Source organism: Grammomys surdaster, unplaced genomic scaffold (assembly GCF_004785775.1).
Source record: "Grammomys surdaster isolate TR1022 unplaced genomic scaffold, NIH_TR_1.0 262, whole genome shotgun sequence".
In the NCBI taxonomy this organism is placed as follows: Eukaryota; Metazoa; Chordata; class Mammalia; order Rodentia; family Muridae; genus Grammomys; species Grammomys surdaster.
Genome location: NW_021604703.1, coordinates 2,982,091 through 3,001,864, shown reverse-complemented (window position 1 = coordinate 3,001,864; position 19,774 = coordinate 2,982,091). Strand labels below are relative to the sequence as shown.

At 38.5% G+C, this 19,774-nt stretch overlaps 1 protein-coding gene across 3 annotated transcripts in view; it reads left to right on the top strand.

Moving 5' to 3' along the window:
* The window catches only part of Aff4 (AF4/FMR2 family member 4), a 70,954-nt gene that overhangs the window by 20,170 nt on the left and 31,010 nt on the right, over window positions 1-19,774 (top strand). For 2 of the 3 annotated variants that reach the window (XM_028775849.1, XM_028775850.1), the window contains exons 3-5: window positions 410-1,189; window positions 3,660-3,704; window positions 8,632-8,718. In XM_028775849.1, the coding sequence (XP_028631682.1) occupies window positions 410-1,189; window positions 3,660-3,704; window positions 8,632-8,718 (912 nt within the window). The remainder of the gene's footprint in view (window positions 1-409; window positions 1,190-3,659; window positions 3,705-8,631; window positions 8,719-19,774) is intronic. The other variant, XM_028775851.1, reaches the window with a different exon arrangement.

The following is a 19,774-nucleotide window of genomic DNA, read 5'->3' as shown; positions in this document are numbered from 1 at the left end:
TCTTTAGACTTTCTTTTGTATTTTAGCATGGTTATTTTCACATACTTTTTTGTGGGCTTTTTTTTATTTCAGATACTTTTAATAAAATTTTTTCACTGTGAGAAATATATATGTGGGCTGAGAGTATATGTGGTAGAGTCAATGGTAGAGTGTTTAACCAGTGTGTAAGTTGTGTTCACTCAGCGTGTGAAAGGTTCTAGTTTTTTGTTGGTTGGTGTGTGTGTGTGTGTGTATTTGGTGATTTTTTTATAGATGTTAACTTTAATATAAACAGTGAAATTTATCTTTAAAAACACATCTTCTGTCTGAAGATTATCAAGTGAGTTTGGAAGAATATTTGGTTTCACATTATACTAATTTTATATTCTACTTTTTCCTTTCCTTTTTTTTTTTTTTTATTTGCTTGTAGACTAGCAAAGAAGATAAGTTATCAAGTCGGATTCAGAGTATGCTTGGAAACTACGATGAGATGAAGGATTACATCGGAGACAGATCTATACCAAAGCTTGTTGCAATCCCCAAGCCTGCAGTACCAACGACAACAGACGAGAAAGCAAACCCAAATTTTTTTGAACAGAGACATGGAGGATCTCATCAGAGTAGCAAATGGACTCCTGTAGGACCTGCCCCCAGCACCTCTCAGTCTCAGAAACGCTCCTCTGGCTTGCAGAGTGGACACAGTAGCCAGCGGAGCAGTGCAGGTGGGAGTGGTGCTAGTAGTAGTGGCCAGAGGCATGACCGTGACTCCTACAGCAGTAGCAGGAAAAAAGGCCAGCACGGGTCAGAGCACTCCAAATCTCGATCCTCAAGCCCTGGAAAACCCCAGGCTGTTTCTTCATTAAGTTCTAGTCATTCCAGGTCTCATGGGAATGATCACCATAGCAAGGAACATCAGCGCTCCAAATCACCTCGGGACCCTGATGCCAACTGGGATTCTCCTTCCCGAGTACCTTTTTCAAGTGGGCAACATTCAAGTCAGTCTTTCCCACCTTCTTTGATGTCAAAATCTAGTTCAATGTTACAGAAACCCACTGCCTATGTACGGCCCATGGATGGACAGGAGTCTGTGGAACCAAAGCTGTCCTCTGAGCACTACAGCGGCCAGTCTCATGGTAATAACATGACTGAGCTGAAGTCCAGTAGCAAAGCACATCTCACCAAGCTGAAAATACCTTCCCGACCTTTGGATGTAAGTCTCACACTTACAGTGTTTAGCAATGTATCTGAAAAAAGTAATTCATAGAGATTTCAGTGAGTTGTACCTGTCTTTTTACTTTAATAAGTAAGAAATATAAAAATTTTAAAAGCTTAAGAAGAAAAGGTTTAAAGAAGAACTTGGGAATTGACCCCCAAGTGGATCCATATTGCTGCGCACTTTCCTTCTTGCGTATTAGAGAAATGTCATTCATACTTTTTCAAGTATTAAAATGACAAGTCAAACTATAGACTAAAAGTAACATTTATCAATAGCTCACGCTTCCTCCTTTTGGTTTTATGGGATAGTATATATAGCTTGTTTCTTTTTACTTAAAAAGAAAATTACCTTTGTTATTATAGCATTGCAGATACATGCAGGTCATGGTTTATGGTGACAAATGTTGAAACTTTTGAATCTACAGAAATGATAATACTGTGTAGTTCCGATGCTGCTTTCCCTTGCTCACAGCTAAAAAGCTGAGACAGTCACTGTAACTATGTATAAAAGTTGACATTCAGAGTAACCAGAGAACTAAGTTGAAATTGTTCTTCTTTATTAGCATATATTAAACTGTCAGAATAACAGGTTTCAGTAAAACATTGTCAAATAGGCAAGATTTATTTTGTTATTTTATGTGTATGAATGTTTCTCCTGTGTGTATATCAATATACCTTTGTGTATCCTGGTGTCCATAGAGGACAGAAAAGGGCCTCAGATCCCTAGGACCTGGAGTTATGGATGTTGTGAACTGCCATGTGACTGCTTGGAATCAAACCTGGCTCATCTGAAAGAATAGGCAGTACTCTTAACCACTGAGACATTTCCCCAGCACTTCAAGGTTTATCTTTTAATGTAGTTTATACAATAAAAAAGTTGAAAGAAAAGACAAAAGGCATAGCTCAAAGTTTAGAATGGCAGAAGAAGGAATCACAGTTACAAAAAATGTTGATAACATTTAGGAATCTTGAGTCAGCAAGATAGCTCAATGGATCAAGTATAAACCTGACGATTTGTTCAGTACCTGGATCCCACAGTGGAAGCAAACAACCAACTCCTAAGAGTTGTTCTCTGAACCTCTGCTCCACATGGCCCACTCTTACATATACACATATACACCACACACAAGTACACTAATAGAATTAAATAAAAAAGAATCTTGGGGCCTGAAGAGATTGCTTACTGGTTAAGGGCACTTTCTACTCTTACAGAGGACTTGTATTGCTTCTCAGACACAGAGAGGTGATCCTTTGTTCTTTCTTCAAACATATCAATTTTGGGGCTAAATTTGAGTTTAGTTTTTTTCTTTTCTTTTTTTTTTTTTTTTTGTGTGCCTTAAAATTATCAGTCTACCTTCTACAGTTTATGAAATGCTAGGTAAAAATGTGTATTGTAGTCCACATTACTAATCTTCCAAAAGTTCATTTTACTAAGTTTGTGAGGAACTATGTCTCTGTGTCATACTATATTTTATATATGAATAACTTTAGACATTTTTAGGAAGTTTGATTACCTAAAAAAAAGTTACATTAAAAAAATTGTAAGAGTTGGAGAATGGTGGTGCACACCTTTAATCACAGCACTTGGGAGGCAGAGGGAGGCAGATTTCTGAGTTCAAGGCCAGCCTGGTCTACAGAGTGAGTTCCAGGACAGCCAGTGCTACACAGAGAAACCTTGTCTTGAAAAAAACAAAAAACCAAACAAACAAACAAAAAAGAGTTGGAGAGGTGGTTCAAGGGCCAAGAACAGTGGCTGTTCTTCTGGAGACTCTGAATTCAAATCTGAGCACCCATATGATGGCTCACAGGTGTCTCTAACTCTAGTTTCAGTTAGAGGGATCATAGTCCCTCTTCTGGCTTCCACAGGCACTAGGTAAATGTGTAGTGCATAGACCTACATACATGCAAAGTACTATACACATAAAATAAAAATCTAGGGCCTAGAAAGAGAGCTCAGTGGTTAGGAGCACTGGCTGCTCTTCTAGAGGAAGAGGCCCACCAACTGTTTAGAACTCCAATAGAAAATTTAGTGCCTCTGCAGGACTAGGCAAGCATATAGCATATATTTTTTTTTCAGCCAAAACTGTTACATATATAAAAATAATAAAAAGTTTTAAAAGTTTAATCTATCTCAAAAATTCTAGCTAGTGTTCTGACTTAAAATAATGAGATCATAATAATTCCTCAAATTTTATGTTGCTGGGTGGTGGTAGTGGTGCACGCCTTTAATCCTAGCACTTGGGAGGCAGAGGCAGGCGGATTTCTGAGTTCGAGGCCAGCCTGGTCTACAGAGTGAGTTCCAGGACAGCCAGGGCTACACAGAGAAACCCTGTCTCGAAAAAACAAAACAACAACCAAAAAATTATGTAATTTCTAATGTTTTTAATATGTTTAGTAAATACTAAAAATCTAACAACAAATTACTTCAAATCTAATGTCTGTTTTTTTTTTTTTTTTCTCTTAAGGCATCAGTTTCTGGTGATGTAAGCTGTGTGGATGAAATACTTAAAGTAAGTGTCTTTTTAATTATTTTGATAATGTTTAATAATGATAATAATTTAATTATGATGCCTATATTACCAACTGTTTCATATTCCTAATTCCTTTGTAACACAAATTGCTTATATGTGTCACTTGATTATGTCGTGTCCATCATAAATAAATGACTCTTCTAAGGTTCTAGTCACATGCTTTGTTGACTGTGTGTAAGTAAAATAAATCCTAATTTTACTCTTGAAAAGAGGAAGAAACAAATTACAACTACATTTCTTTAGACTTATCAGCTAGTAATTTAAAGGCCTTAAAAAAACCAACTCAATAGATACCTAGACATTGATGACAGTAGTTTGGTTTGTAATTCACCTGTGCATTCTGATCAGATGCTATAGTAAAGCTGTCCTCTTAAGTATTGATTTGGAGTTGTTATTAGACACAGTTTTGGTTATTTATGATAACCAAAAAAGTGCATTCTTCTGTGGGAAGAAGGAAAGAAAAGTTAGGGAGTGACAGTTACTGCTTTTTTGCTCCTAAGAGAAAAACATCAGTCACACATAACTTGTACTACTTTTTGGAAGCTACTGAATTATTGTCTGTACTTGGGTTATGGCATTTTCCTCTGAGACTGCCTGTCTTAGCCTGTTTCCTATGATCTGTTCTCACCATTGGATCTCCCACTCCTTTCTTTAGCTGCTGTAGTCTCCCTTTACCATCTTGCTGAGCCTGTTTTCCTCATGTCCTTCTCTTGTCCTCTGACTGGAGTATGATGCATATAAGAAGTCATGCTCTTTCTTTCTCTCTTGTCTCTGCTGTTTGAGAGTTTTACATTTTTCCTTTGGGAACTTTGTTCCTTCCTTGTCACTGTGCTTCGTTGTTTGGTTTCCTGTCTGCCTTTCCTACTTCCTTTGGTACGACTATGGCTTCTCTTCTCTTTCCTAACCCTTTCTCTTTCTTTTTACACTCTTCCTTCCCCCTTGTCTACCATCGTTAACTTTATCAGATGACTAGCTATTCAGTCCTCTCCTCCTTGATCTCCTATAGGCTTTGGTTTACGTCTCTTAGGAATTCCTTAGTCTGTTTGTCCATATTTATATGTCTTCTACATATTCTGTCTAACTGTTAAAGTAGGCTTAGACTTAAAATTTCTTTGAAAATATGTATTCTTTCCATTTCTTCCAACTTGAGCTTCAGTAGTTTAAAAAAATCCTCACTTGGGCCAGTAAGATGGCTCAGCAGGAAAAAGTGTTTTTCGAGCCAGCCTGATAATCTGAATTCAATCCTCCAAGGTCCACACTGGGAATATCGCACACTCTCCCTCCACATGGCACTCTGACATCAAACTTGTGCCGTAGCCAATGCCCACACACACTAGTTTTTTTGTTTTTGTTTTGTTTTGTAGTACTTAAAGACAAGGTTTCTGTATGTAGCCCTGGCTGTCCTTGAACTTGCAGTGTAGACCAGGCTGGTCTTGAACTCACAGAGACCTACCTGCCTCTGCCTCCTGCATGCTGAAATTAAAGGTGTGTGTCAGCACTGCCTAGCTCACAGAGTGGTAGTAGTAATAGTAGTAGTACTGATGAAACATCACAATAGTCTTGATTATTTTTGTTTCGACCTTTAAGATCTCCCAGCTGTCTTTTATATCGCCTCACGTCTTCTCTTAGTCCCTGGCCTTCGTAGCTTGACTCTTTTGCTAGAGGTAATCAGTGACTCATCTCTCTCGAGACTGAGATGGCTAAGACCATTATTCAGAGGAAGAATGTGATATCTCAGACATCCCATAGCTAGTCCTCAGCTCTCCTGCTGCTGACTGACCACTTTGCCAAACTAGTTTCCCTGAGCCGTACCTTTTCTTTTTTAAAAAATAGGCTTTCTTATAGTGTGTGTTAGCTTTGAATGAACTTCTGTCCTCTTGCCTCACCTTGCACTGGTAGTAGAGGCTTGTAATTCCACAGAAGATTTTATCATTTCCTTAAAGTAAAATTCCTTGAAACACTACTCTCCTTTCTCTGTATAATAGTACATACTTAGTTGTCTTCTATAGAATCCCAGGGAAATTTTACTTCTTCCTATGTCAGGCCACTATTTTCTCCTTTAGCTCCCCTTCTCCCCCCCAAACTTATTTATTTAATTGATGTCTTGTCTGCATATATGTTTGTGCACTGTGTGTGTTTATTGCCCAAATAAGTCAGAAGGACCTGTCAGATCCATTGCAGTTGGAGTTACAGACAGTTGTTAGTTGCTATATAAGTGCTGGGAATTGAACCTAGGTACTTTGGAAGAGCAGCCAGTGAGTGGTGCACTTAATCACTGAGCCATCTCTTCAGTCCCAAGCATTCACTTTTTTGTTTTTGTTTTGTTTTTCGAGACAGGATTTCTCTGTGTAGCTCTGGCTGTCCTGGATCTGTAGACCAGGCTGGCCTTGAACTCAGAAATCCACCTGCCTCTGCCTCCCACGTGCTGGGATTAAAGGCGTGTACCACCACTGCCCAGCTAAGCATTCACTTTTTTAAGACACACACACACACACACACACAGAGAGAGTCTTGTCCATAAGAAATGCTAATGTGTATGTGTTTTGTTACTATTCTTTTGTTTGGCTAGCTTTTAGGGTGGTGTGTGTGTGTGTGTGTGTGTGTGTGTGTAATTCTAAGGGAACATACATGTTTCTCTCTGAAGTTTTATCAGTATATAGAACTTTAGTACTGGGAAGACTTTCTTTGTCTCCTTGTTCTTACTAGATAGTTAGCCTACATTTTTTTATGTATAACCTTGATACGTGGCCTTGAGTGTTTTAGTGCCCAGCCAGCTTGATTGTTGAAACAGTTAACAGTTGCACATATTTTGGTATTTGGTTTGTGAAATGCCAGTACTAGAAGCCTGAGGTGCAGAAGTTTCCTTGTTGCTTTCATAGGTTTTTGTTTCCATTCAACTTGCAATCACACTGTTTCTAGGAACTCTATTGTGAATATAAGGAAGAAATCTGTTAAAAAGAATATATATTTATTGAAAAAAAATTCCCTTGTCAGTATTCACCTATTATGTGTCAAGTGTTACCAGTGTGGCAGTGATACTAGTTGTACTATTTAAGCTGACCTTCTAGAGCTGGGTATAGGAATTAATACAGGAATTTTAAGAGAATAGAGAGCAATTACATGCAAGTGGCTAGTGCTTTATTGTTGTTATTGGTTTTTGTTTTTCCACATTTTTTTATTAGTTCTTTGTATATTTTGTATAATGTATTTTGATCATGCTCATTTCCCAACTCCCCCCTCCCTACCCACTCAACTTTAGGTCTTTTTTCTTTTTCCCAGCAAGTCCAGTTTGTGCTGCTCATATATTCTTGGATATGTGGCTAACCACTGGAGCTTAGCTGACCTACCAAGGGACACGCCCTTAAAGAAAACTGACTCTCTATTCTAGCTCTCTTTTGTCAGTAGCCCCTCAGCTCAGGATGGGGCTTTGTGGCTACCTCCCTCTCTGCCCATGCAAGAGGCTGCTTATAAGAGCTTGTAGTAGACACTGTTTCTTCCCGATTCTGTCATTCTGTTGCCCAAAGGTAGCCATTGTTATGCATCCTTCCAGATGCTTGACTTTTCATATATAAATATTTACTAGGGTGTAGAGTGTGATTTGTGTTTGACACTAATATGCTGTGGATATCATTTCATATCATAGTTGAATTTCTCATTTTAATATCTGTCTGGTGTTCCATTTTTGTATGTCTGCTAATTTGTTTAATCAATACTGTATTGTTGGATATCAGAGTTTTTAACATTTTTTTTAATCTATGAGTCCTCGGAATCTTTTAATATATGTTTATATAACTGTGGTTATAGCCACAGTATAAATTTCTAGCTATCACAAGTCAACTTTAATTTACCTAATGGCTGAGTTTGAACAAAATGCTGGAAATAAAATACACCCTTATTCTAATTGATACCTCTGATATACACATTGATCCTCTGATATACACATTGTTATGTAGATTTACTTGGGCCTTTTTCCCTCTTAGACAGGGTGTCATTAGCCCAGGCTGCCTTGAATTCTTCCTTTTAAGAGTTAAGATTAGAGGCACATGCCACCATGCTCAGGTGTTTATAGCATGATTATATAGAAGGCATTGAATAAAATCAGACCCAGGGTCTTTCTTGTTTTTTTTCCTAAGAATGCTTTTGAAATCTCTCTTCTGTTTCTTCACATGACCAAAATTTTCAATCAGCTTGTGAACTCTGAGGTCAGACTTCCTATAATGAAATTCTGTGACCATTATTTACTAAGCATGCAATCTTGAGTAAATACTGTTGACCTTGTGCTTCAGTTTCACTTTAAATAGAGTTAGAATAATATTTACCTCAAGATTTGAAGAGAAGCAAAGCATTTATCATAGTTTCTGATCTATTAATAGTAAAGATTAATGTTAGCTGCTTTCCTTATTGTCATCCTCTTCCTTCCATTCCCACAGCAAGATCTTTTCTGAGTAGCATTACCTAATGTGAGTTTGTTAGGTATGGTGGCTCATGCCTCTAATCTAGCACTTAGGAGGCAGAGGCAGGAGGATCAGCACAAATTCAAGGCTTCTTTGGTGTACACAGCAAACTAAGGGAGCCTGGGCTACAGAATAAGACCCTGTTTCAAAAAACAAGCAAACAAACCTCTCAGACCTTGTATTTCATTACAGGCTGATTTCTATAACTGTCCACAGATTTCATAATTCTACCCACAGACCCCTTAAAGTCAGAGAGGATTTGTTATTTTCTGCCCCATTGCCCGCTGTACCACTTGCACACAGTTGTACTTTATTAATATCCACTGGCTCATTATGCATAGTTTTAGAAGATTGATTATAAAACCAGTATTTGTAAGTAAAATCTGGTTTTTAGCTGTATAGATTTGTAACCTTGTCCTGGTTGAAAACAAACTGTAATAATTACATTTCAGGAGATGACGCATTCATGGCCTCCCCCTCTAACGGCTATTCATACACCATGCAAAACAGAACCTTCCAAATTTCCTTTTCCAACTAAGGTAAGTAAATAAAATGTGTCTTTGATGTAAGAAAACTCTAAATGACTCAACTAAAATTACATGACTTCAAAATTGTCTTGCCATTCCCTGCTGGGAAACACAATAAACAAATAAAGAAATAATTTAAGTAGTAATGATTTATATGAAGAAATTTTAAAATAATAATATAATTCAGAGTATCTTTGACTGAGAGGTACATAAGAAAATTTGGAAGGCACTATGGGAAGAGAGTTAGAAAAAAGGCATTGTTACTGCAAATTCACGGTATTCTAGACTGAATGTGGCTAGGGCTATGCAGGTTGTTTTCTGAGTAGCCTTAGAACCTTGCCACAAACATAATTACATCTTATGAAAAAGAGCCCTCACACAACTGTTTTCAGCCCATCTAAACTCTCCCAGATTAATTTTTTAAACATGAGTTTATATGTAAACAATATAAAAATATGAAAAAACAATATAAAAATACTGGGTGTGGAAGCTCACACTTGTGATTCCCCAGAACTATGCAAGCAAAGACATGAGGATCAGAAGTTTAAGGCTAATCTGGCTACATTCAGAATTCAAAAATCCCCCTCCTCCACAAACAACCAGACAAAAATACATTCTTACATAAAAGTTTGTTTAGGACTCCTAATACCAACTCTTCCCATTCTTGTTTTCTAGGTCATCCAATTTCATTGTCTTTGAAAACCTTTTGCATGCATGTGTACAACTCATAAGTGTGTGCTCACTCCATATCAGTATGTTATTCAGATAAACTGTTCTCTAGCATTGGTCTATGAGCAGTGGTCCTGGAGCCCTTGCCATGTTGTTTACATAGAAGGAGTTACTGCCTTTCAAATTCATCTAAAGTATAAATTATCTGACTTTATTTAGCCATTTCTCTTTAGTGTTTATTACCATCAGTTTTCAGTACTATAAAGGTGTGTGTGTGTGCGTGTGATGTGTGTGTGTGTGATGTGTGCTATGAACTGGTTCCTTCCACCATCTGGTATCAGGGACGGCACTTAGATTGTCAGGCTTGGCAACAAACACCTTTTCCGTTGAGCCGTCTCACAAGCTCTCAGTTTTTTGTTTTTTGTTTTTTTTTTTAAAGGGCAAATGCTAGTTTTGAGTGTATGTATATGTTTGTGTGTGTATATATGAAGGGGTGCACATCCTGTGCTTTTGAGTGTGGAAGCTGGGATCTACATCAGTGTTTTTCTCTATTGTCTTTTTTTTTCCCCCCTGTGACTGTGCTTCTCTGTTTAGCCCCAGCTCTCCTGGAACTTGCTCTGTAGACCAGGTTGGTCTTGAACTCAGATATAACTGCTTCTGCCTCCCAAGTGCTGGGATGTATGCCACCACTGCCCAGCTGTTTCTTACTTTTTGGCACAGTGTTTTGTGTAGCCCAGACTATGAACCCTGTATAGCTTATAATGATCTTGAACTTGTTTTTAAATATATGCTTGTGTGAGTACCCATGTATGTCCAGGTATACACACCCATTCATGTGTGTAGAAGGTAGAGAGAGACAGCTGATGTCCTCTTCCTATATGGCTTTCTGCCTTACACCCTGGATATTGGCTTTCTCTGAATCTCGAGCTCACTATTTTTCTCAGAGGTTAGTAGGCAGCAAGCCTCAGTGATGTTACTGTGGTCATCACAACCATCCTCGCGCGCGCGCGCGCACGTGTGTGTGTGTGTGTGTGTGTGTGTGTGTGTGTATCTATCTGTGTGTATCTGTGTGCATGCACGCACTGGAGATAGAACTCAGGCCCAAGAAAGCAAGCTGTCTTCCCTGTTGTTGAGTATATCATCAGTCAGTCTTTCTTTTTCTCCTAGAAAGCTTTTAATGAAAATAACAAAATTTCTTTATCCATTTAGTTGTTGATGAATATGTTATCTCCACTTTTAGGCTGTTAAATATCTATAAACATTATTGTGTATATTGTAGACTTCTGGTTTGTTTTTTTCTCATTGGTAAATGCTAGTGATATGGTGAAAATAATTGCTGAATTGTGTGGTAAATGTATATTATTACACTTATAAGATGCTGAGCACTGTTCTTTAGAGTAGCTGTAGCATCCTTGGCTTACCCTTCCCTACCAGTCAACAGTGTGTGGTAGTCTGCTTGTTCTGTCTCTGCCTCTAGCTTAGTTAGTATTGTTGATCTATTTGCTTTTACTCATTTTAGCAGGTTTATTAGAGGTATGCCATTCTTACCTTAATTTATACTTCTGTTAAGACTGGTGATATTGAACTATCTTTTTTCTTGTGTTTATTGGCTGTTCCTCTATGGGTTGCATAATTACATATGTTTGGAGTCAGACGTGTTTCAGACTTTAAATTTTAAATTAAAGGTGCTTTACTAAAGTATGAACACAAAATTGATTTATGTTTTATATAGACCTTATACATACAGCTTGAAAATAATTTTGTGCATCTTTATTTCACTGGCATTTTGACTGTATCCATCATAGAAGGTTAGGTGACTGTATCCATCATACAAGATTAGGTAACTGTATTCATCTTATAAGGTTAGGCAACTGTATCCATCATAGAAGGTTAGGCAACTGTATCCATCATAGAAGGTTAGGTAACTGTATCCATCATAGAAGGTTAGGTAACTCTGTCATATAAGGTTAGGTAACTGTATCCAACATATAAGGTTAGGTGACTCTATCTGTCATATATAGGTATGTAATTTTCCTTAAGTTGCTTTGGTCAGGGATTTTGTCACAGCAAGAAAAATCACCAATGTCAGGCAGTGGGAGCACATGACTTTAATCTCAGCACTTGGAAGGCAGTGGCAGGTGGATCCCTGTAAGTTTAAGGCCAGCCTAGTCTACAGAGTGAGTTCCAGGACAGCCAGGGAGGACTACACAAAAAAAACCCTGTCTAGAAAAACAAAAAACAAAAGAAAAGTCACCAATGTGATTAACAAATATGAGAATATGAAAACAAAGACTGAGACCAACGAAATGACTTAGTAGGTTAAGGTGCTTGCTATCAAGCTTGATAGATAGAGTTTGATTCCTGGGATCTATATAGTGGAAGAAGAAAACTGACTCCCAAAGGTTTCCTCTTTTTAGTCCTGGCTGTCCTGGATCTCACTATGTAGTCTAGACTGGACTTGAACTCGGAGATCTGTTTGCCTCTGCCTTCCAAGCACTGGGATTAAAGGTGTGTGTCACCACTGCCTGGCACAAATTGTCCTCTTATCTCCACATGTACAAGATGGTTTTGTGTGTACATCTGCACAAAATAAATAAAAATGTTAAGATAATTTTAAAAAAGGACTGTGAGGATTTATCCTTTGTTTTTACTAAAAAGTTTCAATTTCTTCCCTTGATAGAAGGGTAACCACTCTATAGCTTTTCATTTCTCTGTATCCACATCTCCATAGTCTAAGCTAGCATTATCCCTCTTCTGGACCATGGAGGTCTATGGTCTAAAATGTTCTAAAAGATGTGCTTCAGAGCCCTTCTAACACTACTGCTTAGAACCAATAGGATGAAATAAAGAATTATGCTCCTGACTAAACACTGTCGGTGCACCTTAGTGAACTTGGTACAAACATCCAAGTTCTTGTGCTCACTAAGAAGATGTCAGATCACCTGGGTCTTCTGTTGGTTTCTTCAGTATTCTCTCAGAATCCACTTGTCTTCATACCATTTACTCACTGTTTTCTTCCTCATGCCAGTCACAGCCAATTCTCTTCATTGTTAAAACACAAGTTTCTCTTTATCTCAGGCACCTGCCTAAGGTTCCTGTTTATTGTTGCTCATTTTGTGTATTGACTGTGTCTAGGTGCTACAACTTCAGCTTTTCAAAAGCAAGTACACAGCAGCTTTTTGTTTTATTTATTATTGTGCTCAGAGTCTGTGTATATGTAGGTCAGAGATTGTCTGTCTGTCTGACTATCTATCTATCTATCTATCTATCTATCTATCTATCTACCTATCTATCTATCTTTTATTGAGACAGGGTCTCAATGTAGCTGTAGGTAGTCTTGAACTTTCTATGTAGACTTGCTGTGCTGGAACTCAAAAGAGATCTGTTTGTCTTTGCTTCTAGAATGCTGAGCTTAAAGGTGTGTCCACTGTTTTTTTTTTTTTGTGTGTGTGTGTGTGGTTTTTCGAGACGGTTTCTCTGTGTAGCCCTGACTGTCCAGGAACTCACTCTGGAGACCAGGCTGGCCTCGAACTCAGAAATCCGCCTGCCTCTGCCTCCCAAGTGCTGGGATTAAAGGTGTGCGCCACCACTGCCCAACAACCATTCTTTTTCTTTTTGAGTGAATTTTGGTAGTTTGCATCTTTCAAAGTGTTTTTCCACTTTATTTCTTTTTCTTTTTTTTTCTCTTTCTCCTCCTCTCTCTTTCCTTTATTGAGATATGGTTTCTTAAATCCCAGGCTGGCTCCAACTTGGTATGTAGCTGAGAATAACAAAGAGCTCCTGCTGATCCTTGTGCCTTGACCTTTGAGCATTGGGTTTACAGTCATTACTAGCATTGTGTGAGGCTAGTATAGAACCTACGACTTTCTGAATGTTAGATCAGCTCTCTACTAACTGACCTGTGTTCCTGGACTTCCATTTTGTGTATTTATTGCCAATGATGATAACAAATCTAAGTTTTTCCATAATATCCTCATTTATCTCATTTATTTAGTATTTTACATTTCTTTTTTTTTTTTTTTCCGAGCTACCATGTGGTTGCTGGGCATTGGTTACTCTAAACCTCTGCAAGTCCATGCTCTTAACCACTGAGCTATCTCTCCAGCCCTACATTTCTGTTTTTAATGTTGACAATTTGTTCTTTTCTGATAGCTTTCTAGAGTTTGTTTTATTAATCTCATCAGGTTTTCCCTAGTTTTTCTTTTTTTCATTTCATTTCTTTTCTTTTTCTTTCTTTCTTTTTTTTGGTTTTTCGAGACAGGGTTTCTCTGTATAGCCCTGGCTGTCTTGGAACTCTGTAGACCAGGCTGACTTCGAACTCAGAAATCCACCTGCCTCTGCCTCCCAAGTGCTGGGATTAAAGGCGTGCGCCACCACCGCCCGGCTATTTTAATGTTTTATAGTTCTCAAGTATTTGAGAGATTTTTCCACATGTTACTGATTTGTGGATTAATTCTGTTTGGTTCAGAAAGTCTAGAAACTAAGGTTTACAGATTTGTTTGTGATACTTTTAGAAAATTTCAAGTTTATATCTGTGTAAACAGTAGGGCCATACTCAGAGGTTGTGTATGCTTAGCCCTGAAAAATGGCTTATTGCTCTGGATGGTGGTGGCAGTGGCGGCGGAGGCAGCAATGAAAGCAATGAATGCCTTTAACCCCTGCACTTGGGAAGCAGAGGCAGATGGATCCCTGAGTTTGAGGCCAACCTGGTCTACAGAGTGAGTTCTAGGACAGCCAAAGCTACATGGAGAATGTCTCCCACTCCCAAAAGGAGTTCTTTGCTATTTTAACATTTTTTTAAAAAAATAGCTTTATATAAAAGAATATCTGTATGTAAACAACCTCCCAATAAATGTTAATGGTGCTGGAATTACTGGTTCTGGTGAGAAACTGGAATGGGGTCTCTTTTCCCTTCCCATGTCCCTTTAATTTTCTCTATACTCCTCTTCCCCCAACCCAGCTTCTATGTCCTAGGCTGGACTCAGACTCTCTGTGTAGTCAAGAATGACCTTGAAGGTCTGATCCTCTTGCCACAGTCTTCCAAGTGTTAGAGTGTGTGTCCCACCATGCCTAGCTTATTATCTTTAATCAGTATTAAATAAAGAAGATAAAAATCCCCTTCCTATGTAGTTAGCATTCATTTGTTTGTCGTTCCTTTCTGTTCATCGAGCTTTCTATCTGGTTCTAGTTCTTTCTGTGTTACCTATTTCCTTCAGTACTTCTTTGCTGTGTACCTAAAACAAATTGTGTGTGTGTGTGTGTGTGTAGTGGAAGATATGCTTTGTTACCCAGCAATTCCTGGGGCTCAAATTATCCCTACCTCAGCTTTTCAAGCTATCTGGGACTACAGGCAAGAGATCCTCTTATCTCTGCCTCCCAGGTCTGGAATTAAAGATGTACACCACCATCTCCCACCTCTGTTTGGTCTTCTTAAAACCAACCAACCTCCTTTCCTTTCTTTTTCTCTTCACCCCTCCCTGCCTACTTCAGGATATGGTTTCTCTGTGTAGTCCTGGCTGAACTGGAACTCACTCTGTAGCCTGGCCTCAAACACAGAGATCTGCTTGCCTCTGGGACCAAAGATGTAAGCCACCATTCCTGTGCATGGCAGGAGTTTTCATTTTATAACATAATTCACAAAAATGACTTCTTAGCTGCTTCTCTATTTACTTAGGTAGTTCTTGTGTAGTAAGATTTTGTTACACTTAAAAGTAATAATTTACTGACAATGTAATTAATCTATTTAGTATTATAGTTCAGTCATTTTAATACATTTATTTACATATTATTTACAAGTGCAGCTGTTGTTACAGAAGTGGCACAGACCATCTTTGTCACCTTTGTCATAAAGAAATTCCATGCCCTTTAACTATTTTTTTCCTTACTTCTCTGCCCTAAATAAGTGAAATCTAAGAATATATGGTCTTTAATGGCTATAAACCTATCTAGTATACACTTCTATAATGAAATAAATGTTTACAACTCTGTATAGTACAGATAGCCAATCCATTATCAGAGAGAGGATTTACATGTAAGTTCTCCCATTCTGTAAGTTGTTTCTTCTCCTCCACTTCCTATTTTCTTAATTGATTAGATACAGTCTTGCTATAGAGCCAGACTGGCCTTGAATTCCATTCTCCTGCCTCAGGATCTTTTTTTGTTTTTTAAAGATTTATTTATTTAATTTATGTATATGAATCCACTGTCACTGTCTTCAGACACACCAGCAGAGGGCATCAGGTCCCATTTACAGATGGTTGTGAGCCACTATGTGGTTGCTGGGAATTAAACTCAGGACCTGTGGAAGAGCAGTCAGTGCTCTTAACCACTGAGCCATCTCTCCAGCCCCGTGCCTCAGCATCTTGACACTACAGATATGTATCATTCTTTTTTCACTTTCTTGGTGTGTGTGTATGTGTTTTGAGTTGCATATGTTGTGTATGTTGTGTGTTTTGAATGACCTGGTCCAGGTCCTCTTCAGTGATAGGATCTTTACCACTGCACCACATCCTTAGCTTTCTTTTCATTTTGCTTCCTTTTTGACGAAGTTTTACTTTGTAACTTGGGTTGGCCTGGAACTCACCTAGGCTAGCCTCAAGCTTGAACTCCTCTTGTCTCAGCCTAATTGCTAGGATGACAGACGTGTGCTACTATCACTTTCTTTTCTTGATGATATCCTTTGAAATGTTAAGTTCTTAATGAAATCCAATTCATGTGTTTTTATATGTATATGGTATATTATGACAAGAATTCTCTGCTAAATGCAAAGTCATTAAGATTTGGCACTATTTTCTTTAGCTTTTACATTAACTTTATTCTTTTGGCTGTGGCTCTTTGGTTATCTTGACACAATTTGTTGAAAAGATTATTTCTTCATTGAATGATCCTGGCATCCTTTTTGAAAATTAATTGACTTCTTTTTAACAGCAAATATATATTTAGTTTTATTATTTTGGTTGTTCTTTCCCAGAAAATTCTGTCCTTAAAAAGAAGATTTTTAAGTAGGCTTTTTAATGGATCTGTATATAAGTTTAGCATTGTATCTTACAGCATACATTTTGTACATGAAGTTATTTGGAAAGTTATGTTTCTGTTTTACTAAAGCCTCTCTAGTGCCAGGTTCTGCACTATCATAGAGCTTTCTTTTTCTTTTTTCTTTTCTTTTTTAAAGTATGTGCTCATCGTGGGGGAGGCAGAGACAGGAAGATCTCTGAATTTGAGGGCATCCTTGTCTACATAGAGTTTCAGACAAGCCAGAGCTTCATATTAAGACTCTATCTGAAAAGAACAAGCAAATAAATAATAAAAAGTATGTGACAGTTTGTTCTTTACAATGCTATTGGTTTGTAAGAAACTAGGGACAGAAAGTAGGAAGGGAGTAGAGTGACATGGGAAGCTGTGTTTTCTTTGTAGAGATGGAGTATATTTTGAATTTGAATGTATTATAGATTGCACGGCTATTTTGATTTAGTTTTCTTGTTTGTTTTTTGTTTGTTTGGTTTTTTTTTTTTTTAAAAAAAAAACTTGCCATTGGGTTTTTTTTAAACTTCTTTGTTTTTTTTTTTTTTTAATAATTTTTTTTCAAATCATAATTCATTCACACAGGGGTTATAAACACAGAAAGGCAGGATGTGGAGAAGGAGATGACACTGGAGCGTGGGTGTCCAGGGGGAATACAGATATCTTTCAGAACAGGGTATTGACTGGGTGAAGGTTCAGAGGACAGGTCACTATGACTCTGCCTATGATTCATTTGTCCTTATCTAAGTTAGTATTATCTGCCAAGGCTACCTATTTACAAGGTCTATGACTACTCAGGCTGGTAAATTTCCACAAAAGCTGCCTGCTTACAAAAGCTTATAGCCATCTGTTTCAATGTTTTTCCACAGAGACCCAAGACTTGGTGTTAGTATACATGTATGACAGGCTTATTGCTGATTTTAGGCCTATGGCTGATTTTAGACCTTCAGTGTGTAAGCAGGGCTGCCCCTGACATCTCCTCCCTTCTCTAAGTATAGAAGGGCTGTGGCGATTCTAATCTTGCGATGGTGGGGATAGAGGCCTGACCTCCAGTAATTGAAGGGGACCTTGTAATGGCTCCGGTACCCCTGTCGTTGTCCAGTGAGGCATGAGGGCCATACCCGTCCTGATGTCTTTTTCCTGGAGAGGGGATACTTTTGACATCAACCCCTATGCAGTCAGGCTTGTCCCTCAGGGAACCCAGAGAGATATTTTTAACTTTTATTTATATTCCCTTTGCAGTGCTTAGCCTCACAGCCTAAGCAAGAATTCAGATCTCCAGTCAGAGGGGGTTCTGGGTGGCCCCTCTCTGCTTGGTCTAGGGGCAGATGTCCCCTCTTTTAGGTTCAGTGGAGATGGTTTTTGGGAACACCCTGTATAAAGTAACAACCTCATCTTGAGTCTCGTGGTCCTCCATAGCTAACTTATGATAATGTATCTGAATAGGTTTTGCTACCAAATTATTTATCTGTTGTTTCACAGAGTTAGTCAGCCTATTTGAGGCCCAGGGACCAGCAGAAATAAGCAAAAATAACCCAAATAATGGTCCCAAGATCGGAGGAAGTAGGGTTGACAACCTTGGAGAGGCTGAAAACCAATTCTTGTACCAGCACTCAACTTTCTCTTTCTCTCTCTGACTTTTCTCAGGGCCTTCTCTGACCTTTTTCATGCTCTCTTTAACCATCCCTGTCTTGTCTATATAAAGGCAACCTTCTTCTTGAAGGGCTGTACACAGTCAAGAGCTGTACACAGCCTTTTCTATTGTAATAGAGGAAATCAAGTCCAATAAGGGTCTTTGTGATTTTTGGAAGTCTCTTCAGACAGTGAAACAAGGGATTTCTTCAGATTAGTGATGTCAGTCTCTAGCTGTTTGATGTTCTTGTCAATGGCCCTTCAATGGCCCTTCGAAGGTCTGAGTAGTATAAGTTCGGAGGCCAGCATCTGAATTAGGACTTCTTTTTTTTTTTTAAGATTTATTTTTTATTTTATTTATGAGTACACTGTAGCTGTCTTCAGACACACCAGAAGAAGGCATCCAATCTCATTACGGATGGTTGTGAGCCACCATGTGGTTGCTGGGATTTGAACTCAGGACCTCTGGAAGAACAGTCAGTGTTCTTAACCACTGAGCCATCTCTCCAGCCCGAATTAGGACTTCTAACAGCAGATATCACGGGTGATTCATTTTTACCTGAGATGCTGCCCAAGTTAAAGCTCCTGGGAGGCCCTCTTCCTCTGGGTTTTGTGAGGTTGAGTACAGACCTGCCGCCTGAGATCTCTTGGTTGTTTTTTTGTGTTGGTTGTTTTTTGGAGACAGGCTCTTAGATAGCACAGGCTATTCTTTTTTTTTTTTTTTTCCCAGATTTATTTATTTTATGTATGTGTTTACATGGTAGCTCTCTTCAGACACACCAGAAGAGGGCATTGAATCCCATTACAGATGGTTGTGAGCCACCCTGTGGTTGCTGGAAATTGGACTCAGGACCTCTGGAAGAGCAGTCAGTGCTCTTAACTGCTGAGCCATCTCTCCAGCCCCCAACACAAGCTATCCTTGAATTCACAATGTAGCTCAGGGTAACCTTCAATTCCCAGTTTTTCAGCCTCTACCTACCAAGTACTGGCATTATAGTTATAAGCCACAACACTTAGTTTATAGGACTTTGGGGATAGAACCCAGGGTTCATGCATGCTAGACAAGTACTGCATCAACTGAGCTCAATCCCTGGCTCTTTTTTGTTTTTCCTTTAAATTAAGTCTTTTCTTTACTCTGGGATTGAACCCAGGACCTTGAGTATAGTTAGCAAATGCTGTCTACTACTTATTCGCATCTGTAGTCCAAGCACTTTCTCAAGACCAAGATTAAAGATGTATTTTTATAAGTGTGTGTGTGTCTGTGTGTGTGTGTGTGTATACATGGTCTATGCGGGTAGGCTCAGGTACCCAAGAAAGCTATGAGAAGGCGTCTTATCTTTTGAAGCTGAAATTATAATGGGTTGTGATCTGCACAACATGAGTACTAACCAAGTACTGAACTCACATCCTCATCAAGAGCCTACTCTTAACACTGAACCATCTTTCTAAGCCCTAAGACCATACATCTTCAAACTATGTGAACTCACTAGGTCTCTGAATTAGATTATGAGTATCATGGATGTTGCTGAAAAGTAATGGAGACTCTTTGGTGGCCTTGTGCTATTTCTGTAAGCTCTGATAGTCTGTGTACATGGGGCCACTACATTCTTCGAGTTTTTTTTCTTTCATATATATTGAAGGATTTTTATCACTTTGAGCTTTTCTCACTAATAGGTCTTTCTCTCATACCATCACTTTGTATAACTGTCTGCTCCTTTCTCTTAGGAGTCTCAGCAGTCTAACTTTG